The sequence below is a fragment of the Chelon labrosus genome (assembly GCF_963514085.1).
Source record: "Chelon labrosus genome assembly, chromosome: 9".
Classification (NCBI taxonomy): domain Eukaryota; kingdom Metazoa; phylum Chordata; class Actinopteri; order Mugiliformes; family Mugilidae; genus Chelon; species Chelon labrosus.
This window is the reverse complement of record NC_140359.1, coordinates 21,162,339-21,184,219: the sequence shown is the minus strand read 5'-3', so window position 1 is coordinate 21,184,219 and position 21,881 is coordinate 21,162,339. Positions and strand designations below refer to the sequence as shown.

Below are 21,881 nucleotides of genomic sequence, written 5' to 3'. Positions count from 1 at the left end.
TTCTTTTACAGGATCTGTGCTTGCCATGTGTGAATTGACACTTTGATATTTTTCTATTCTTTTTTGCTCAAGATGTATGACAACATAGCGTCTCTGAGATTCGATGTGGAAAGCCATGGGGATACAGTAGTTGGAGCTATGGTGTCCGCTGAGGGTGAGGTGATGGAGCTGAGGAAGCCTGTGCCAGTGGAGGGCAGAGCAGAAGAGTGGATGATGGGGGTACTACTGGAAATGAGGAAGACTAACAGACTCATCACCAAGGAGGCAATCTTCCATTACTGTCAAGACAGGAGTAGGTGTGTGTACATATGATGTGTGTGTGTGTGAGCTATGGTCAATGTTTGTATGTGCAAATGGGCTAGAGCAAATTTGTCCCATTGTTCTCGTGTTTCTCAGGGTGGATTGGATGTTCCAGTATCAGGGCATGGTGGTGCTGGCTGCAAACCAAGTGTGGTGGACCTGGGAGGTAGAGGATGTCTTTAAAAATGTGAAGAAAGGAGACAAGCATGCATTCAAGAACTATGCTGAAAAAATGCACCAGCAGATTAATGAACTGGTAACACGCATTACTCAGCCTATGAAGAAAAATGACAGAAGAAAGTTGAACACAGTGCTTATCATAGATGTCCATGCAAGAGACATTGTTGACAGCCTTATACAAAACAGGTAAACCTTTGCAGGTTTAACATTTTCATTTGAACGTGACAGTTTACTTTCTAGTGATGATAGCAAAAACATAAAACAAAATGCCAATCTCTTTCCAGTTTAACGGATCCACAAGGATTTGAGTGGGAAAGCCAACTGAGATTCTACTGGGTTCGTGGGCAGGACAACCTGTTTGTGCGCCAGTGTGCTGCTTCCTTCTCGTATGGCTATGAATATATGGGGTTGAATGGTAGACTGGTTATAACCCCAATGACAGACCGGATCTACCTCACCCTCACTCAGGTCTGAGCAACTTTGCATATTCGGAACATATTCATTAATTTATCAGGTTGTTCTGACAATACAGTATCTGTTAATGTGTGTGTATTTGCAATGAAGGCCCTTTCAATGTACCTGGGTGGAGCTCTTGCTGGACCAGCTGGCACAGGAAAGACAGAGACCACCAAAGATCTGGCTAAAGCCTTAGGCCTACTCTGTGTGGTTACAAGCTGCACCGAGGGCATGAATCACATGGTAAGCAAACCATGACACTCATGCAGGAAAAACGCAGTATCATCCTCTGTCAGAAACCTTTTACTTTAATCCCTTTACTCTTTGTTTTCAGGCCGTGGGTAAGATCTTCTCTGGCCTTGCCCAGTGTGGAGCTTGGGGCTGCTTTGACAGATTAAACCGTATCGATTCTTCAGTGTTGTCAGTTATCGCCTCCCACATCCAGACTATCCGCAATGCTCTCATTCTACACTGCAAAAGGTTTAATGTAAGTCTCTTGTAGTCATACAGGATCAGTAATTAGTACACGGAAAACAATTCAGTCTATTATAATTATATATTTTCAATGATATTTTCTCTGTGTCTCCCTCCACTCAACCTCCTTCTCACTATGCAAATCAGTTTGAAGGACAAGAGATCAGCTTGGATGACCGCATGGGGATTTTCATCACTATGAACCCTGGTTACCCACAATGTACAGAGCTCCCAGATTCAGTCAAAGTCCTCTTCAGGCCTGTGGTGGTCATTGTGCCCGACTTGCAGCAGATTTGTGAGATTATCCTCTTCTCTGAGGGCTTTCTAACAGCCAAGGTGATGCACACTCAAACACAAACTGCACTGTTATTTGCTTACACTGTCATCCTGAGGAGTGTATAATGAACCATCTACATGCATTGCCATAATAATTTGTATTAGTGTTCTCAGCTAGTGACAACTGCATGAAAATTTTTTCTCGTAATTGTATTTCTTCTCTTCTATTCCTTTCAGGTTCTGGCAAAGAAGATGACAGTACTGTATAAACTGGCTTGTGAGCAGCTGTCCAAGCAGCCACATTATGACTTTGGCCTGCGAGCTCTGAAGTCTGTCCTTGTAATGGCTGGACAGCTGAAGAAAGACTCAGAGTCCCTCAGTGAGGTAGAGACCCAAGAACAGTTTACATGTTTCAATTTAATGTAGTGAATAGCAATATTAAGTAGTTGTTTGTAACTCCAGTATAAACTGAGGGTTAGCTGCTGATGGGAAAATGTAGGTTTCCTGTTATAGGTGTTAGAGTTCTTCCAGTAATGGTGTCTAGTTGGACTGAAAAAAAAATATTCTTGTTAAACAATCCTCCACATGGGTGAATGTTTTTTGCTGACAGAAGTAGTGTTTAAAAATGTTTCAGTCTTGAAATATTTTCTTGTTTAATCTTTAGGAACATGATTTTCTTCTCACTTATTTGCGGTATTTCTCTTTCTGCTCCACAGGATGTGCTGTTGATGCGTGCTCTGAAGGACATGAACCTGCCAAAGCTTGTATCTGAGGATGTCCCCGTGTTCCTCGGGCTGATTTCAGACCTGTTTCCTGGTCTGGACTGTCCTCGTGTTCAGGATCCCAACATCAGTGATGCTGTGGAACAGATCCTGCAAGAGAACAAATATGTCGTACTGCCTGACCAGGTGTTTCATCAGTGTTTCCTAGACGTGATCCTTTGAGATACTGCCTTTATTACATTACTTAATGATTACTGAATTTAAAGACTTGCATGTCATTGATGATATACCTTACTCTTTGTCCCATCTGCGGTTTCAGGTAGATAAAGTGGTGCAGATGTATGAGACAATGATGAGCAAGCACGCTACTATGGTTGTCGGCCCAACTGGTGGAGGCAAATCAGTTGTGATAAATACATTATGTCAAGCTCAGAGCAAGTGAGTATAATTTTACATCACCTTCCTGAACGTTTGTGTGGATAGTAGTAACCCATCATTTTTTGTCAATTTTCAGACTGGGATTGCAAACCAAGCTATATCCGCTGAACCCTAAAGCCATGAATGTCATTGAACTTTATGGCGTTCTGGATCCTGACACTCATGACTGGACTGATGGGATCTTATCCAACATCTTCCGTGACATCAATAAGCCTTCTGACAAACATGAGCGGAGGTAAAACTGTCAAAGGAGACATTTTAATCAGTCAGTTGTTGTGAAATACTACATGCAGACATGACCTTTGACTCACAGGTACATCCTATTTGATGGGGATGTGGATACTCTGTGGGTCGAGAATATGAACTCAGTGATGGATGACAACAAACTCCTCACTCTAGCCAACGGAGAAAGGATTCGTTTGCGAAGTCACTGTGCCCTCCTGTTTGAGGTATGTCTCAATTTTGAGGTTGCTCTTATCGGAATACCCTTCCATGCACTTCTCTGCAAAGTAACCTTGAAAGTATACTTTAAGAAAACTTTGCTGTCACAGGTTGGAGATTTGCAGTATGCTTCCCCTGTTACTGTTTCCCGCTGCGGGATAGTTTATATTGACCCCCAAAACCTGCGATATGCCCCATACTGGAAGAGATGGCTTCAAAGCAGACCTAAGAAGGTATAAAAAAGAATGCATTCACTGTTTCATAATTGTACATGTTTAGAATTTGTTAATCCAACAATGCCTTTGCTTTTTGTTTTTCAAGGAGCAAGAAGACCTGAACAGACTATTTGAGAAATATGTGCACAGCTCTGTTGACATGATTGTGAATGGTATTGTCGATGGCAAACAGGGCCAAAGACTGAAGACTGTTGTTCCTCAGACATCTGTGAATATGGTATGTTAATCTCATCAGTGGCAAATATAATCCAGTACCCACAGAGGTGCATTTAAGCAGAAAGAGTGGAAAGAATTATGGTACAGCGACATACTTCTTGAATTAATTGTGCTTTTTCTTTTTTTTTTTGGCAACGGTGTGTTCAGGTGACACAGTTGTGCTTGATACTGGATGCGCTGCTTGAGAGCAAGAGCAGCAGTGCTGAAGCCCTGGAGTGTCTCTTTCTGGAAGCTCTGTACTGTTCACTAGGGGCCACATTGCTGGAGAGTTGTAGGATCAAGTTTGATGAGTTCATTAAAAGAGTTTCCTGCTTGACCATAGTACAAGATGAAACAGCCCTGGCTGGACCCGGTGAGATCCCAGGTAAAAACCAAGAATTTGTCCATAGATTATGATTAAATTATCATACATCTGTAAGATTATGACCGTGTCCACTTTTAATTTAATTATTACAGTTAATATACAGTAGGTTATTCCTCATTATTGGTTGAATAACTACCACGATGACAACAAACCTAATTTTACAGTGTATTCTTCCCATACAGGTTACCTCCCAACTTTGTATGACTTCCATTTTGATGGAATACAAGAGAAGTGGCTTCCATGGAGTTCACTGGTTGCCAAATACATTCACAACCCTGAAATGAAGTTTGCTGATATCCTAGGTAATCGTCATTCATTCCTGTGAGATGTGAAGAGAGGAGAAATTAAGTGTGAATACAGTACACGCATAAGGTTTTAAACTTTTGGCCTTGATTCCTTCTCCATCTTTGCTTTAGTGCCAACTACTGACACCACAAGAACCAGCTGGATCCTGAAACAGATGGTGAAGATACAAAGACCGGTGCTGCTGGTTGGAGAGTCAGGTGCTTCCAAGACAGCCACCATTCATAACTTTCTGAAGAATGTTAATGCAGACACAAGGGTAAATTCAAAAGCCAACAATGCATATACTATGTGCACGTGTCTTGTGTTACTTTACTTTAGATGACTTTGTTTCTGTTTCTAGAATACTCTGATCATCAACTTCTCATCCACAACCACTTCAATGGACCTTCAGAGAAACTTGGAGGCTAATGTAGGGAAAAGGACCAAAGAGACCTATGGCCCTCCTATGGGGAAGAGACTGCTGGTCTTTTTGGATGACTTAAATATTCCAAAGGTACATCATCCAAACTTACAAACAAGTCACTTCACTTTACTATGATTTAGTAATAGACTTGTATGTTTGAAATACATTTGTTCAGGTGGATAAGTACGGCACCCAACAGCCTATTGCGCTTCTGAAGCTGCTGTTGGACCGAGGAGGCATCTATGACAGAGAAAAGGAGCTGAGCTATAAAATCCTCAAAGATCTTGATTTTATTGCTGCCATGGGAAAGGCAGGAGGTGGAAGGAATGAGGTGGATCCTCGCTTCATCTCACTCTTCAGTGTCTTCAGAACGCCTTTTCCTTCAGTGGAGTCCCTCCACCTCATCTATTCATCCATTATCAAAGGCCACACCTTGGTGATTATTTCTTTCCCACATAAATTAGAACCTGTTATCTTTACTACCCACGTCACTGAGAAGTAATAACATTTATGAAACATTTATATTTTAGCCATTTGAGGATGCCATACAGAACGTTTGCGATAAAATCACCTTCTGTACACTGGAACTCTACAACATCATCATCAAAGAAATACTGCCCACTCCCTCCAAGTTCCACTACATCTTCAACATGAGGGATCTGTCAAGAGTCTTCAATGGACTCACCCTCACCAAACCTGACAGGTCTAATAAAATTCACTCTGCTGACAGATTAATAGAGATGCATGTTTCTAAATGTCTTTACATTCCCCAATTTCTCTCTAACAGGTTTTTGACTGTCACCCAGTTTGTGCGTGTCTGGAGAAATGAATGCCTGAGAATCTTCCATGACAGACTCATTGATGAAACTGACAAAGCTCTGGTAATCATTACTATCTGAAGTAATAGATACTTGACTAGAACAAATACAGTATATGTAACTGCTCTTCCAACACTTGTAGACTCAAAATCTGCTGTATATATTTTTTTTTGTGTTTTTAGTGCTGTAATGTTGATCTGCCACCAGGTACAAGGCCACATAAAAAACCTAATTGAGGAGCATTTCACATCAGACAGGGAGGCAGTCTTGAAGGATCCAATTATTTTTGGGGACTACACAACAGCCCTCAGTGAGACAGAACCAAGGGTCTATGGGGACATACAAGACTATGACGCTTCAAAAGCCCTGTTTCAGGTATTGTCAAATCATTAACAGGGTTATTAACAATGATGGTGGCATCAGTCTTATGCTCTGTGTTGTTGTTTTTTCATTCTGCAGGAGATCCTCGAGGAGTACAATGAGACAAAGTCCCGGATGAATCTTGTACTGTTTGATGATGCCCTGGAACATCTGACCCGTGTGCATCGGATCATACGTACTGATGGCGGCCATGCACTGCTCGTTGGTGTCGGGGGCTCTGGCAAGCGGTCCCTCACAAAGCTCGCTGCCTTCACTGCCGGCTGTGAGGTTGTAATAACATTTCAAGATTGTGGAAAATGACTGTAACATACAAATTTTACAAATATGTTAATTTCTTTAAGCTTTTATGAAGAATAAATGTCATATATGGTAACATTATAGTTAAAGCAGGATGTAGACTTTATAGACTACAGTGTGAAAACAGCGGCCTTCCAACTGTAATGCTACTAAATGTGAAATAGATAGAAAATAGGAATTACAAAATGAGGCAGCCTCAAACTGTATTTTCTAGAAAATCTCAGTAATTAAATCTGCTTGTCTCAGGTGTTTGAGATTACAGTGAACAGAGGATACAGTGAGTCTAACTTCCGGGAAGACCTGAAAACACTGTACTTGAAGCTTGGCATTGAAAATAAGAAGACAGTGTTCCTCTTTACTGATGCTCATGTTGCTGATGAAGGCTTCTTTGAACTCATTAACAACATGCTCACCTCAGGTGGGATATCACTTTAACCTCCTCTCTCATACTTGATTTGCATCTTATTTAGTAGCTCTTCTACTCTGATCATGCACTCTCCTTATAGGCATTGTTCCTGCATTGTTTCCTGATGATGAGAAGGAGTCAGTTATCAACCAGCTGCACAGTGAGGCTCTTGAGATGGGAGCAAGTCCTTCCAAAGAAAATGTGTGGAAGTACTTTGTCAACAAGAGTGCCAACAATCTACACATTGTTTTAGGCATGTCTCCAGTGGGAGACACCATGAGGACACGATGCAGAAACTTCCCAGGTGAATTTTGTGTGCAGGCTTCACTTGAGTAATATAATTTCTGACTTTGTTTTGCTAACTCTGTGCTTTTTCTCCCCTCAGGACTAATGAACAACACTGTGATAGACTGGCTTCTGCCATGGCCTCCAGAAGCATTACTTGCTGTGGCTCAGTCTTTCCTTGGTGTGTGTGTTTTATTTTTTTTTTAATACATTTGTTATGGAAATATAGAAAAAAGCAACTTAATGGCCTTCTTCACTATAGTTAGTTGAGATCAACAATTTGTTTTCTGAATTCCCAATGTTTTGTTTCTAATTTTTACAGGTGAAAGTCCAATGATTCCTGAGGCACACTCTGCAGCGATTATAGATCATGTGTGCATGGTCCATAGCTCTGTGAGTCACTACAGCAAGCTATTACAGCAAAAACACAGACGCTGCAACTGTGTTAGTCCAAAGAACTACTTAGACTTTCTCTCTACATATTCTAATCTCTTGGAGGAAAAGGACAAATATATCCTGGGTGAGAAGAGAAACATTTAATATCTTAGTGTTTAGTCTTAGAGTTTGCTTCGCAGCTACTGTGCTTTAATATTATACTGGCCTCCCTCTTGTACCAAAGTGGTTATCCAGCTAGCCCAAACAATTGAGAATCCTCAGAAAAAGACTCATAGACCGGACTGTGGCGTTGTCACTGATCTTTACTGAAGATGTCACAAATTGTGAAACTGTAATACAATCCAAAAATACAAATATTGTAAATTATGTTACATAAGCATGAAAATCGCCATAATAAACAAGGTAAGTACACACAATATTGATATGCACAAAAGGAGGAGACCTTCACTGAATCAAAACAACATGTGAGCTACATGGCTAAATTATTACAATGTTACAATGTTAAAGTGATAATGGAAATGATTGTAACACGGAGTCTTCATTTATGAACTTATGAAACATAAAAACTTACAGATATGGTCTTCTGCAGCTTCAAAACCAAAGTAAAGTCCTCTCACAGCTCACTGACAGGGAAAATGGTCTCCAGCACCAGCCATGTGCTCTGCTCTCAAAACCGAAAGTAAAACTTAACTAAATAGGAGACTGCATTTACTCTTTGTTCCACAGGGGGCAGTATAGCATTAAGCAGTTTTGCACTGAGAGGCCATGACACTCCCCGCCTGGCGTCCATGGGGACGTCACAACTCCCAATGGGCACTTAAATTATGACATCTGAGGACGATGGAGATAAAACGGGGATGAGTTCCGTGATAGGCCTGGAGAAAACCTTAGGTACACCTTGACGGATGACTCTCACTTCCACCTTTCTCACATGTCCATCTGCACTTGGGAATGTCTTTGTCACAACGGCCATCGGCCATTCATTTCTTTCCACTTGAAGATCCTTCATGAGGACCACGTCACCCTTCTTCAAGTCAGGTCTCTTGTCCGGCCACCTCCTTCTAGTTTGCAGCGTCGAGAGATATTCGCGACGCCACCTCTCCCAGAATGTGTCGGCGAGGGATTGAACCTGCTTCCACTGCTGTCTCAGTAGCTCTGCCTTACCGAACTCACAGGGGGGAGGAGGGACGGTGCCCGTCTTCTGCGTCAACAACATAGCTGGTGTGAGCACGAGTGGGAACTCTGGATCGGATGAAACAGGCACGAGTGGCCTCGCATTCATGATGGCGCACACCTCTGCCAGAAGTGTGGTGAGGACCTCATGGGTGAGATGAGGAGACTTTAACTGTGAGAACATGGAGTCCAGTATGCGTCGTGCCACACCGATGAGGCGTTCCCATGCCCCTCCCATGTGGGACGAGTGAGGGGGGTTGAATATCCAGCTACATTTCTGTTCTTGGAGATACTCGTCCAGTTGTGTGTTGGGTACGCTCATCCCCAACTCTTTACAGGCACCGATGAAATTAGTACCCTGATCTGACCTGATCTGTTTTGGTGCACCTCGAAGAGAGAAGAATCTCCTCAGTGCATTGATGAAGCTGGAGCTGGTCATGGACTCGACAACTTCAATGTGCACTGCTCTCACGCACATACATGTGAACAGCACGGCCCACCTCTTGCTGTTTGCATGACCGCCCCGCGTGCGCCTCGTAGACACTTCCCACGGTCCAAAGACGTCTAGCCCAACATAAGTGAAGGGGGGAGCTGCCTGCAGCCTCTCGGCTGGCAAAAGTGACATCTGCTGTTGACCCGTCTTACCCCGAAGTTTCCTGCAGATGACGCATTTAAAGAGTAAGCTCTGGATGCGTCTCTTCCCGCCAACCAACCACAACCCATCTGTGCGGATGGCGCCCTCCGTGAGATGCCTACCTTGGTGTTTGACCATCTCGTGGTGATGTCTTATGATCAGTGTGGCAAGGTAGTGGTGACCGGGAATGATAAGGGGGTTTACCTCACTTAAGGTCAACTGAGAATGAGATATGCGTCCTCCTACTCGAAGGAGTCCATCACTGTCTATGACTGGATTCAAGACTCTGATACTGCTGCGTGTCGGCAGGTTTCTCTTCTCTAAGATGCATCTTATCTCTTCAGCATAAACTTCATGCTGCACACTCTTGATCACAAGCTTCTTAGCCTGTTCTTGGCCCTCCACAGTAGAACCTCTTCGGCATAGATGCCACCCTTTACAGCCGTTCTCGTCGGTTGGATAGGCAAAGGAATGGGCAATGTGCTTCAGATGTGCAACTGCTCTGACGAGTGATCGTAAACTTGAGAAACGCTCAAAGCGCTCCACTCTGAACTGACCTTTCGAAGCTTGGGTGATGTGCACAGATGCTACAGGACGTATTTCGGCGTCTGCCGTCGGATCGACGAGGTCAAATGACACCTCAGACGGTGAGGATGGAGCGAGAGGCTTTGACAGGAAAGGTGGCCCCGTCAGCCAAGTCGTGTTTGCAAGGAGTGCAGCTGCGACCGACCTTGACCCATGGTCTGCAGGGTTCTGCTCAGATGGAACGTATCTCCATTGTTCTGGGGACGTCGACTGTCGAATCCGTTCGATCCGGTTACCCACATACACATGAAACCTCCTTGTCTCGTTGTGTATGTAGCCCAAAACGATTCTGCTGTCTGTAAAAAATGTGACAGAGTCAATCGTCAAGTGCAGCTCGCTCACTACGAACTCTGCGATATCCACCGCGAGGACGGCGGCACAGAGCTCGAGGCGTGGTATGGTAGTGTCTCTCACAGGTGCGAGCTTCGATTTTCCAAAGACAAATCCCACGCTGGACTTGTTGTCGTGGTTGGTGACCTTCAAGTAAACAACAGCTGAGATTGCCTTGACTGAAGCATCGGCAAAGACGATCAGCTCTGCCGACTTGGCATTGGCGGAGGAGAAAGTGGAGTAACATCGGGGGATCTGCAGCTCCTGCAGATGCTGGAGTGAAGCTTTCCATTTCTCCCATTCTGCTCTCTTATCATCAGGAAGAGGAGAGTCCCATTCTCCCACTTCCAGCGACAGCTGCCTGAGAAGAAATCTGCCCTGTACTGTGACAGGCGCGATGAACCCAAGAGGATCGAAAATACTGTTCACCACAGAAAGCACGCCTCTACGTGTGAATGGCTTATCATCGACCAGAACTCTGAACGTGAACGTGTCTGTGATGAGGTTCCAACAAACACCAAGGCTGCGCTGTAAGGGCAGCTCATCCTTCGACAGGTCCAGATTTTGAACGTCCTTGGCAAGATCATCGATGGGAATGGCGTCCATCACAGCAGTCCTGTTAGAGGCTATCTTGTGAAGCCGAAGGTTGGAGAGTGCAAGGGCTGCTCGAGCACGTTGGAGAACAGAGATAGCCTCTGCCTCTGTGGCAAAAGATTTCAATGCATCATCCACGTAGAAATCCTCTTCTACGAACTTCCTGACATCACTTCCATAGCTGTCTTCTTCCTCTCTGGCAGCCCTCCTCAGGCCATAAATGGCGACGGCTGGAGATGGAGTGTTACCGAAGACGTGGACTTTCATACGGTAGTCCACAATGTCACTGCTCATGTCGTTGTTTCTGAACCACAAAAAACGTAAATAGTTTCTGTGTTCCTCTTTCACCACGAAACAGTGGAACATATGCTCAATGTCCCCTGTTACGGCAACCTGTTCTTTCCTGAACCTCACTAGTACCCCCAGAAGGCTGTTGTTAAGATCCGGTCCAGTGAGGAGGACGTCGTTTAGAGAGACTCCATCGTAACGAGCGCTCGAATCGAAAACGATGCGGATCTTGCCGGGCTTTCTGGGGTGGTACACACCGAATGACGGAAGGTACCACCGCTCTTGGTGATCTTGCAGCACTGGGGCCAATTCTGCATGCTCATTATCCAACATCTTTTGAATGAAGTCCAAATAGTGCTCCTTCATTTCAGGGTTTTTCTCAAGAGTGTTGCAGAGTGTCTTGAGCCGTTTGTAAGCGTATCCTCTGTTATTAGGAAGCCGTCTCCTAGGCATCCGAAAGGGCAGAGGAGCTACCCAACTGTTTGCACTGTCCTGAAAAACCTCTCTGTCCATCATCTGTATGAATCTCTGTTCGTCGATAGATGGAGCAAGCTTGCTGTCGTTCTTGGTGCACACAAAGACTGATTCACCCATGTCTTCTCCTTTGGGTATCTTTGAGCTGAGTGGGATGGGATGTGTTTGATGAAGTGTTTGATGAGCCAACCAATTGAAGTTTTCTTTTACCTGAAGGTGACTTTCACAGGGAGGCAGATAGCTTGGACGGCCGCTCTCAAGGACACACGTCCTCAGGCTGCTCACTGTAGATGGCTTGTGGGCTTTACCAAGACATACGTCCCCTATGACCACCCATCCCAGGTCCAGTTTCTGGGCAAATGGGGCGTTGTGTGGACCGTTAATCTGCTTGCGCACCTTATGGACACGGAGAATGTCTCTCCCCAACAGCAGCAGGATGTTTGCATTAGGGTCTAGAGGAGGGATCTCGCCTGCAATGGCTTTGAGATGCTTGTGATGGGAAGCTGCGTTGGGGGTAGGTATTTCTGACCTGTTGTCTGGGATCTCCTCACATTCAACCAAAGTAGGAAGTTGCAAGTTGATTTTCTGGTCAATTGACTCAACAGTGTATCCACATGCTCTTCTTCCAGCTGTTTCGGTGATGCCTGCGCATGTTTTTAGTGTATACGGAGACCAAACACTGTTATCGTTGAAGATGCTGAAGAACTCGGATCTCACGAGAGAGCGATTACTCTGCTCATCGAGGATGGCATACATCCTCCTTGCTGTGTCGCGACTACCATTGGGGTACACGTTTACCAAACAGATCTTAGAGCAGGCACGTGAGCTCATTCCTTCTCCACATACCTCTGTGCACCTAGGTGACACTTCCTCCTTTGTCTCTTCCTCCTCCCCGCCATAGTCTGTGTTAGCTTGGGGTGGCTTTTGTTTCCAGGGAGCAGGACCTGGATGCAGGGCCGAAACATGCCTGTCACTCCCACACTCAGTGCATGTGATTTCTGCTTTGCAGTTCCTGGCTATGTGGGCCGCGGATGCACAACAATGGAAACAGATTGCATTCTCCTTAATGTACTGTCTCCTTTCTTCAAGAGGTTTCTCTCTAAAGCCTCTACACCTACTGAAGGGATGCGGCTTCTTGTGGATGGGACAGTTCTTAAGTAGGTCAGCAGTTGGTCTTGTAGGAGACCGGTTACTCTCCTGGTCTGGAGGTGATATCTGCGTCCTGTGAACTGAGACCCGGTGTCTTATTTGACTGTAGCCATCGTCGGGACGCTCTCTCCTGATGGGAGTGTGACTGGAAGGACGAAGGATGAAGCTCGGGTCATTGCGGGCTTTGGCTTCGTCGGAGACGAACTTGGAAAACACAACGAATGGGGGGAATGATACCTGGTACTGTTCCTTATATTTGGAGCCATAAGATGTCCATTTATCCTGCAGGTTATACGGAAGCTTTTCGAGGATGGGATGGATTCCTCTGGCTGTGTCCAGATAAGATAATCCAGGTAGAAAGTGACCCTCCTTAGCTGCTTCTATCTCCAATAGCAGGTCTGCCAGGTCACGAAGTTTCTGTACATCTCTGCTGGATATCTTCGGGAAGCTCTCCAGTCTGGCAAAAAGAGCGCTTTCTATGGCTTCAGGTGTCCCATAGCATTGCTCTAAACGGTCCCACGCCATTCTCAGACCAGCAGCGGGGTTCCTGATGTGGACGGATTTGATCCGACGTACATGCTCAGAGGAGTCCCTCCCCAACCATTTCACTAGCAGGTCTAGCTCCTCAGCTTCGGTTAACTCGAGACCTTGGATAGCATTGGAAAATGAAGACTTCCATGCCCAGTAGTTTTCCACCTTATCATCGAACTTGGTCAGACCTGTGGTGATAAGTTGACTTCTGGCGAGAAACTTGGCCAAGTCAGCAGTAGCAGAAGTGTCCTTGAAACCACCACGATCATAACTCCGGTCAACTCCTGCGTCAGCATTGACGTTTGGGCTACGACGATATCTGTGCCATGGATTACTGACAGACCTCCTTGGACTGCTACTGGGAAAGGTCAGGTCGTGGTGTATTGCTGTGGCCTGGTCTATAGGCTGAGGCACAGGGCCGATGTCTTCCTCGTCTTTGACCAGGGCTTCCCTCAGACTGACCTTCGGATGTTGTTCTGTGTAATCAACTTTGTCAGGCTGTTTCTGCTGAGGCTGAGAAGCTTTGAGTTCTGGCTGAGGGGGAGGAGCTTTGTATTCACTTAATGTTGGAAAGTAATCACTGTTATCTTCTAACGCTTCCTCCAACGCAGCAGCTTCAGCAAGGGCTGCTTCTTTTTCCTTTTCAACCTCCATTGCCGCTAACTCTGCATCAATCCGTGCTCTTCGTACTTTCATTTCAACCTCTTTCTGAGCAAAGGCTGCTTTGGCCTCCGCTGCCTTTGCCTTAGCACGAGCTGTTGCTACTGCTAAGTTAACCTTTGAGCTGGAGGATGATCGTGACGAACGCGAACACTCAGACCGCACCTCTAGTTCATCCTTTTCCTGATCACGATGCACTTGAGCCTCTACTGTCAGTGCAGGCTCTTCCTTATGGGTTTTATCTTCCATGTTATATGTAGACTGGAGACGTTGAATGATGTCGTCTGTGAGCAATGTGCTTTAGCCGACTCAGGCTGTCCTTACGTGAAGAAGCGATGAGAAGGTATCTTTTCACTATACTGGCCTCCCTCTTGTACCAAAGTGGTTATCCAGCTAGCCCAAACAATTGAGAATCCTCAGAAAAAGACTCATAGACCGGACTGTGGCGTTGTCACTGATCTTTACTGAAGATGTCACAAATTGTGAAACTGTAATACAATCCAAAAATACAAATATTGTAAATTATGTTACATAAGCATGAAAATCGCCATAATAAACAAGGTAAGTACACACAATATTGATATGCACAAAAGGAGGAGACCTTCACTGAATCAAAACAACATGTGAGCTACATGGCTAAATTATTACAATGTTACAATGTTAAAGTGATAATGGAAATGATTGTAACACGGAGTCTTCATTTATGAACTTATGAAACATAAAAACTTACAGATATGGTCTTCTGCAGCTTCAAAACCAAAGTAAAGTCCTCTCACAGCTCACTGACAGGGAAAATGGTCTCCAGCACCAGCCATGTGCTCTGCTCTCAAAACCGAAAGTAAAACTTAACTAAATAGGAGACTGCATTTACTCTTTGTTCCACAGGGGGCAGTATAGCATTAAGCAGTTTTGCACTGAGAGGCCATGACAAATATGTTTTGATGATTTAAGACATTTCTCCTCTGCTCTAGCTCAGTGCGAGTGTCTAGAGGGAGGTTTGGATAAACTGAAGGAAGCCACTGAGCAGCTGGCAGAACTGAATATCAAGCTGGAAGATCAGAAGGCGGTCCTCACTGAAAAGTCCACCGCTTGTGAAGCCTTGCTAAATGAGTTTGTCTCACACACAAGCATAGGTCAGCATGTCTTAAGTTGTGGTCCTAATAAACAATGTACTGTAATCTTCTGAAACTTAATACAGTTTTGCAAATTGCACTTTCCCTTCTAGCTGAGGAAAAGAAAGCTCTGGCAGACGATAAAGCCAAAGAGATTGAAGAGCAGTACAAAGCCATAGCTCTTGAGAAGAAAGAAGCTGAAAGTTCTGAAGCTTTTACAGCGTTAGAGGCCGCTCGCAATGCTCTGAAAGACCTGGAAAGATCTGCTATCACTGACGTCCGGTAAACTTCCCTCTCTACCCAGAACATGATTTTCATTCTGTTTGTTGAAATAGTTAACTGTGATAGCCAAATTCACCAGGCCGTTCACCTAAACTTTTCTCGTTGGTCCGTTGTGCAGATCTTTTGCCAAGCCACCCAAACCTTTGGAGTTGGTTTGTGGGTGCATCATGGTACTGCGTAGCTACAAAGAAATCAGTTGGCAGTTAGCCAAGGGGATGATGTCAGAGGCCAACTTCCTGCGTTCGTTGATAGAGATGGACTGTGATTCCATAAATAACAACCAAATCAAAGCTGTCAAAGGTAAGTTGGCTGCAGGGTCAATGGAAACTCAAATACAGTAATAGTAGAACCCATTGGTAGTGATATTTGCATTTCTCACACTTGTTTTCTTTGAAATTTCTCATGGATAGGCTTCCTAAAGAACCTTCAGACAAGCTTTGAGGAGATGCAAGCTATCAGCAAGGCTGGCTCAGTAATGCTGAAGTTTGTTGAGGCAGTCCTGGGTTACTGTGATGTTGCCAAACCCTATAGAGAGAAGGTAATATTAGTTTTGTATGTGTTATTACACCACCCTATACTTTCAAATTAAAAAGCTCTGTTGGTGTGTCATTTTTAGGTGTCACGTCTAGAGAAGAACATCTTGCAGAGCAAGCGGGAGCTGGAGCGCATTCAGGTTGAGCTTACCGATGTCCAGAAAGAACTGCCGGCTCTTGGAGAAAAGTATGAAGCTGCTCTTGGGGAGAAAGTGTTGCTACAGGACGAAGCTGATCTCATGGAGAAGAAGCTGACAGTTGCTGACAAACTCATGTCTGACCTGGGCTCTGAGAAGGAACGGTGAGGTTTTAAAAGACACAGCACTTGACACTATGAGCCTAACCAACACTGAAAAAGTTGCTTGTCTCTTTTTCTTCATCACTCTCTGTCTTTATCGTTTTAATTATCCCAACTCAGGTGGACCAAAAACTTGGATAAGTTGAAGCAGCAGCGCATGTGTCTCCTTGGTGACTGTCTGATCTCCGCTGCTTTTCTGACCTACGAAGGGGCCTTCAGTTGTGACTTCAGGAATGAAATGGTATACGAGAAATGGGTTCAGGATGTGCAGGAGAGAGGCATTCCCTTGAGCCAACCTTTCAAAGTGGAAAACATTCTTAGTGATCCGTTGGAAATCAGCAGGTGAGGAGTGTGCACTCTGTATAGCATGTGAATTTGCCCTATGAAATTATAGGTTACATTTTGTTGTGGCAAGTGGTATTTAGGCTGCTCTCAACACTGACTGCCGAGGATTATTGGGCTAACTTTGTGTCAAATAAACCCTCTGTGACAGATGGGTCTCAGAGGGTTTGCCTCCAGATGAGCTGTCCGTGCAGAATGAAATCCTCATAACCAGAGGGAGCCGTTTTCCCATGTGTGTTGACCCTCAACAGCAAGCCCTCAACTGGATTAAGAAGAAGGAGGAAAATAACCTTAAGGTTCAAATACTTTCATGCTCACACAAGTTTCAGAATTAATGTTTTTGGGCAGTCTCATGCTGCTGACAGTGAAATATGATCCTGACAGTGTGATCATCTATTTTGCCCCAGATCTCATCTGTCAATGATGCAGACTTTCTGACCCGACTAGAGATGGCCATCAAGTATGGCTTCCCTTTCCTTCTCCAAGATGTCGACGAGTACATCGACCCAGTGATTTATAAGGTCCTAGAGAAGTATGTCAAAGGAGCAGAGGGAAGACAGGTCATTATGCTGGGTGACCACGGGCTGGACTGTGATCCCAACTTTAAACTGTATCTCAACACCAAACTTGCAAACCCCAAATATTCTCAATCGATGTTTGGAAATGCCGTGGTCATAAATTACTCTGGTAAGATCTTTGGGCACTCATAGTTTTGTTTGTATCATTTAAACATCAGGTACTAAATCGTCATTTGCTTCTCTCCATTCATTGTATGCGCAGTGACAGTTAAGGGTCTGGAAGAACAGCTGTTAAGCGTTATCATGCACTGTGAAAAGAAGGAGCTGGAGGAGCAGCGTGAGCGTTTGATCCAAGACACAAGCAGCAATAAGAAGCTGCTGAAGAACCTCGAGGACTCCTTACTCAGAGAACTCACCATGTCTAAAGGCAACATGTTTGATAACGCAGGGCTTGTCCAGGCATTGGAGGAAACTAAGTCAAAAGCCTGTGAGGTCAGTTACAGCAAGCACTAATGAAATGATGGCAGAATACCAATTTCACAAAAGTCACTAATCCTGTTTTTGTTCCTCATTGGATAATTGTGATCAAAAGGTATTTGAGAAACTCAAGTTGGCTGAGAAAACGTCCATGGACATTGATAAACTCAGAGATGCCTACAGACCTGCAGCCAGACACGGTGCCGTCCTGTTCTTCGTGCTAACAGAGATGGCTCTGGTGAACAGCATGTACCAATATTCGCTGGCCTCCTATCTGGAAGTGTTTGAATTTACACTGCGAAAATCTCAGCCTTGCTCTGTCCTTCCCCAAAGACTGGAGAACATCATTAACACACTGACATTCAATGTTTATAACTATGGCTGCACAGGTAATTATGAATAATAACGAATAATGGAATTAATTTCTGATTATTTTGTGGGTTTTATAATCTGAACTGCTTGCATATCCCTAGGGATGTTTGAGAGACACAAGTTGCTCTTTTCCTTTAACATGACCGTCAAGATCGAGCAGGCAGAAGGGAGGGCACCTCAGGAGGAGTTGGAGTTCTTTATCAAGGGTGAGCTCTAAACTATTAAGTAGATTATACTAGTCACAAACATATTTGCATAAATTCACAAGCAGTTTTTAATCTTTTTCAACCTTATATGTAAAGGTAATCAATCATTGGAAAAAAGCAAACACCAAAAGCCGTGTGACTGGCTTCCAGATCAAAGCTGGGAGGACATAGTGAAACTCTCAGAGCTCTTTCCTGAGCACTTCAAATCTCTGCCTGATGACATTGAGAAAAATTCCACCGACTGGAAATCTGTAAGTAAACACACTGATACAAAATCACTAAAGGGACGTTGCTGAATCCGCTGAGTGTTGATCTCATTCTTTTTTTTTTCTTTTGTCCAGTGGTATGACTTAGAGCAACCAGAACAGGCTCCATTTCCCATGAAATATAAGGAGAGTCTGTCAGCCTTTCAGAAGCTGCTGCTGCTGCGCTGCTTCCGCGTTGACAGAGTCTACAGAGCTGTGACTGACTACATCACAGTTACCATGGGCGAGAGGTGAGACTGTTGCTATTGCAATTATTCACTTGAAGCTATATATATATATCCCTCTTTATGACTCTGGCTGTATGGCTGAGGCCACTATCATGCTGCAGTATGAGCTTATGTGATGGATGAGAATATTCAGTGCCTAAAACCTTTGCACAAAGCGGTATGTAAATATAGTTCACCAGTGTGGTGCACATTTCCACGTTCTCTTGTGTTTCTTCTCAGATATGTCCACCCCCCTGCGATCAGCTATGATGCGATTTATAAACAGAGCAAACCTTTCTCCCCCATTGTCTTCATCCTGAGCCCTGGCTCTGACCCAACCAGTGACCTCATGGAACTAGCAGAGAGGTCAGGCGGCAAGTTCAGGTCCCTTGCGATGGGCAAAGGCCAAGAGAAGGTACTGGACACTTCTATGTCTTATCTATGACACTAATTCAAAATAAAAACTAAATAATTGAGGTAATTATTTGCCGCTGGCTTTGATCAAGGTGGCGCTAGAGTTGTTGGAGAAGGCAGTGTCACGTGGTCAGTGGCTGCTGCTACACAACTGCCACTTGCTGGGGAAGTGGCTAAAGGAACTGGAGAAAGCCTTGGAGAGAATCACCAAACCCAACCCAAACTTCCGATTGTGGGTCACCACCAGACCCATTAAGGATTTCCCCATTGGTATACTGAAGAAGTCTCTAAAGGTGGAACACACTGCATCTTATCTTTATTAGTGTTTTCTTTAGATTGTCTGTCGATGGTAGTTGGCCGTGGGTCTGTTTGATCTACAGTATATGTTGGCAACATGACATTGTTTCATTTCCAATACAACACCAGTCACATACTGTACGTCCAATACAATGGTACTCAGGACAAGAGAGACTGTACAAAGAAAGTCTGCAGTTTATCTCTATCTATATTTTTTTTTGTTTGTTTTTATTCTATGAGGAAAAAAAATGGTTGATTGATTTCTGATTTGTTTTCTGTATATTTACATAGATGTACGTTCATATTGTGTGCAGGTAGTGATAGAGCCTCCCAACAGTCTCAAGCTGACCATGAGAGCCACATACTCCAAAATCTCAGATGAGGCCTTGACGGCGTGCCCCCACCCTGCATTCGGCAGCTTGGTGTACGTGCTGGCCTTCTTCCATGCTGTGGTGCAGGAAAGGTGCAAGTATGGAAAGATCGGCTGGAATGTGCCCTGCGACTTCAGCGAGTCTGACTTCTTTGTGAGTCTAACACACCATCCTCTAAGATTGATTTTAAATTCTACTGCACATTTGACGTAACTGTGCTCGACAGGCGTGTATAGAGATCCTGAACACTTACCTGACAAAAGCTCATAACCAAGGAGACGACATACCCTGGGAAAGTCTCAAATACATTATTGGGGAGGTTAGTGAAATGGTTTTATATTGTATATAGGTATTATCCTGCTACATGTTGCTAATCCTGTATATTGTTGTATTAGGTTATATATGGCGGCCGAGCATTAGACACCTTTGACCGCAGGATCCTGGCTGTCTACATGGATGAGTACCTCGGAGACTTCCTCTTCTACACCTTTCGGCAGTTCCACTTTTTCATTAACAAAGACGTAGATTACAAGATCCCTCCAGCTGGGCCAAAGGAAATATATGTCGGTCCGTTGCTGTTTTCACAACTTAAATTTAAAACCAAACAAATAAAAAAGAATGAATCGTCTGTGATCAGCACTCACAGCTTTACCTTGTTACAGATGAGATTGACAACATGCCACTTTCAAACACGCCAGAGGTAATGGGTCTTCATTCCAACGCAGAGATAGGATACTACACTCAAGCAGCTAAAGAAATGTGGACTCACCTCATAGACCTTCAGCCTCAGACAGGTATTATTTGGCATTTTTAAGACTTTACTCTCTTTGCTGCCACCAGTACTTTCTCCTAACTAGCCTTAACACTGTCACACTTCAGGTGACTCTGATGTAAGCATCAGTCGGGAAGAGCACATCAGCCAAGTGGCCCAGGACGTGGAGGAAAAACTGCCCAAATTATTCGACATGGACGTGATCCGTGAAAAGTTTGGCAAGGACATTTCTCCAATGTCAGTGGTTCTGCTTCAAGAACTAGAGTGCTTCAACAAACTGGTGGTCTGCATGCAGCACTCTCTGACTGAGCTGCAGAAGGTGAGAAGGAGGGGCAAACTGTCATTCAGCTGTTGTGTCTTTGTGCTCTGGTTTAGATTTGTGAAATACTCTTGTGTCCTTTTAGGGCTTGTCTGGGGAGGTGGGTATGAGCAGTGAGTTGGATGAAGTGGCTCTGGCCCTTTTTAACGGTCACATCCCTGCCATTTGGAAGAAGCTGGCTCCTGACACCCTGAAGTCCCTCTGCAACTGGATGAGCCATTTAATGAGGCGATATGAACAGTACAGGCGCTGGGTAACGATGGGCACATTTAATCATATCACGTTTTATTGCATATTTAGCAGTAATTTAGAGTAAACTAAAGTTTCTGTGTATCTCGTGTCCACCAGGTGGATGAGGGGGAGCCAAAAGTTATGTGGCTATCAGGACTCCACACGCCACGGTCGTACCTGAGTGCTGTGGTCCAAGCTGCATGCAGGAAAAATGGCTGGCCTCTAGATCACTCCACACTGTACACACAGGTGACTCAATACCGCAGCGAGGAGGAAGTCAGTGACAAACCCCAGCAGGGTGAGGACATGACACGCATCATTAGCAGCACAGTTAGTGATTGTTTCTAAAACTGAAGCTTTATTCCATGCAGGCTGCTTTGTCTCTGGCCTGTATCTGGAGGGAGCAGACTGGGACATAGAGGAGGGCTGCCTAGTGAAGAGTAAACCCAACGTTTTGGTTGTTGAACTGCCCATTCTCAAAATCATCCCCATAGAGGAGCATCGCCTCTGGTTACAGGTGTGGATCCATACTACACTACAGTTCACCGTTTAGATGTTTTCGCTAACTGCGTATTTTCATGTGTTTGTTTCTCAGAATACACTGCGGACGCCAGTGTATACCACTTCCTCGCGGAGGGATGCAATGGGTGTGGGGTTGGTGTTTGAGGCAGACCTGCCCACCACAGTGCACATCTCCCATTGGGTCCTTCAGGGAGTCTGTCTGTGCCTCAATGCTGACTAAAGACGGCCCTCAGCCTCAGTAGCTTCCACAAATTCAGAAATGTTCATTTATTGCCTGATGTCTTAGAGAAAAAAATAATTTGTTCTCAATGTAAAACTTTTCTTTACTACTTAACATGCAAATGAGTAATTTAACAGACGATTATACAAGTTTCCTCAAATAAATTCACAATAATTTTCTACTTGACTCATTTCCTTATTTGGTTTCTCACTAGATTAGGTCAGTGTGGGCAGTATGGAGACATGCTGTTATAATTACAATCTTGAAACCAAGCCACGACACATCTAATCGATCATTCATATCAACCTGT

At 44.4% G+C, this 21,881-nt stretch overlaps 1 protein-coding gene across 1 annotated transcript in view; it reads left to right on the top strand.

The window, feature by feature from the left end:
- The window catches only part of dnah10 (dynein axonemal heavy chain 10), a gene marked incomplete at its 5' end in the record, with an annotated part of 30,619 nt that extends 8,799 nt beyond the window's left edge, over positions 1 to 21,820 (top strand). Inside the window, 50 exons of the mRNA XM_084551788.1 lie at positions 73 to 296; positions 397 to 666; positions 765 to 948; positions 1,045 to 1,179; positions 1,271 to 1,423; positions 1,558 to 1,746; positions 1,924 to 2,070; positions 2,403 to 2,594; positions 2,728 to 2,846; positions 2,923 to 3,081; positions 3,160 to 3,295; positions 3,398 to 3,520; positions 3,609 to 3,740; positions 3,887 to 4,103; positions 4,286 to 4,405; positions 4,520 to 4,665; positions 4,750 to 4,902; positions 4,988 to 5,248; positions 5,343 to 5,515; positions 5,600 to 5,693; positions 5,838 to 6,005; positions 6,090 to 6,278; positions 6,555 to 6,726; positions 6,815 to 7,018; positions 7,100 to 7,180; positions 7,322 to 7,519; positions 14,785 to 14,946; positions 15,039 to 15,207; positions 15,326 to 15,507; positions 15,618 to 15,745; positions 15,824 to 16,041; positions 16,159 to 16,380; positions 16,532 to 16,676; positions 16,788 to 17,067; positions 17,161 to 17,390; positions 17,491 to 17,764; positions 17,849 to 17,953; positions 18,050 to 18,204; positions 18,295 to 18,449; positions 18,666 to 18,840; positions 18,932 to 19,132; positions 19,451 to 19,660; positions 19,734 to 19,826; positions 19,903 to 20,074; positions 20,170 to 20,301; positions 20,387 to 20,598; positions 20,684 to 20,851; positions 20,947 to 21,127; positions 21,201 to 21,346; positions 21,425 to 21,820. Of these exons, the coding sequence (XP_084407914.1) occupies positions 73 to 296; positions 397 to 666; positions 765 to 948; positions 1,045 to 1,179; positions 1,271 to 1,423; positions 1,558 to 1,746; positions 1,924 to 2,070; positions 2,403 to 2,594; positions 2,728 to 2,846; positions 2,923 to 3,081; positions 3,160 to 3,295; positions 3,398 to 3,520; positions 3,609 to 3,740; positions 3,887 to 4,103; positions 4,286 to 4,405; positions 4,520 to 4,665; positions 4,750 to 4,902; positions 4,988 to 5,248; positions 5,343 to 5,515; positions 5,600 to 5,693; positions 5,838 to 6,005; positions 6,090 to 6,278; positions 6,555 to 6,726; positions 6,815 to 7,018; positions 7,100 to 7,180; positions 7,322 to 7,519; positions 14,785 to 14,946; positions 15,039 to 15,207; positions 15,326 to 15,507; positions 15,618 to 15,745; positions 15,824 to 16,041; positions 16,159 to 16,380; positions 16,532 to 16,676; positions 16,788 to 17,067; positions 17,161 to 17,390; positions 17,491 to 17,764; positions 17,849 to 17,953; positions 18,050 to 18,204; positions 18,295 to 18,449; positions 18,666 to 18,840; positions 18,932 to 19,132; positions 19,451 to 19,660; positions 19,734 to 19,826; positions 19,903 to 20,074; positions 20,170 to 20,301; positions 20,387 to 20,598; positions 20,684 to 20,851; positions 20,947 to 21,127; positions 21,201 to 21,346; positions 21,425 to 21,571 (8,601 nt within the window). The 3' untranslated portion in view covers positions 21,572 to 21,820. The remainder of the gene's footprint in view (positions 1 to 72; positions 297 to 396; positions 667 to 764; positions 949 to 1,044; positions 1,180 to 1,270; positions 1,424 to 1,557; positions 1,747 to 1,923; positions 2,071 to 2,402; positions 2,595 to 2,727; positions 2,847 to 2,922; positions 3,082 to 3,159; positions 3,296 to 3,397; positions 3,521 to 3,608; positions 3,741 to 3,886; positions 4,104 to 4,285; positions 4,406 to 4,519; positions 4,666 to 4,749; positions 4,903 to 4,987; positions 5,249 to 5,342; positions 5,516 to 5,599; positions 5,694 to 5,837; positions 6,006 to 6,089; positions 6,279 to 6,554; positions 6,727 to 6,814; positions 7,019 to 7,099; positions 7,181 to 7,321; positions 7,520 to 14,784; positions 14,947 to 15,038; positions 15,208 to 15,325; positions 15,508 to 15,617; positions 15,746 to 15,823; positions 16,042 to 16,158; positions 16,381 to 16,531; positions 16,677 to 16,787; positions 17,068 to 17,160; positions 17,391 to 17,490; positions 17,765 to 17,848; positions 17,954 to 18,049; positions 18,205 to 18,294; positions 18,450 to 18,665; positions 18,841 to 18,931; positions 19,133 to 19,450; positions 19,661 to 19,733; positions 19,827 to 19,902; positions 20,075 to 20,169; positions 20,302 to 20,386; positions 20,599 to 20,683; positions 20,852 to 20,946; positions 21,128 to 21,200; positions 21,347 to 21,424) is intronic.
- Positions 21,821 to 21,881: the final 61 nt, after the last annotated feature.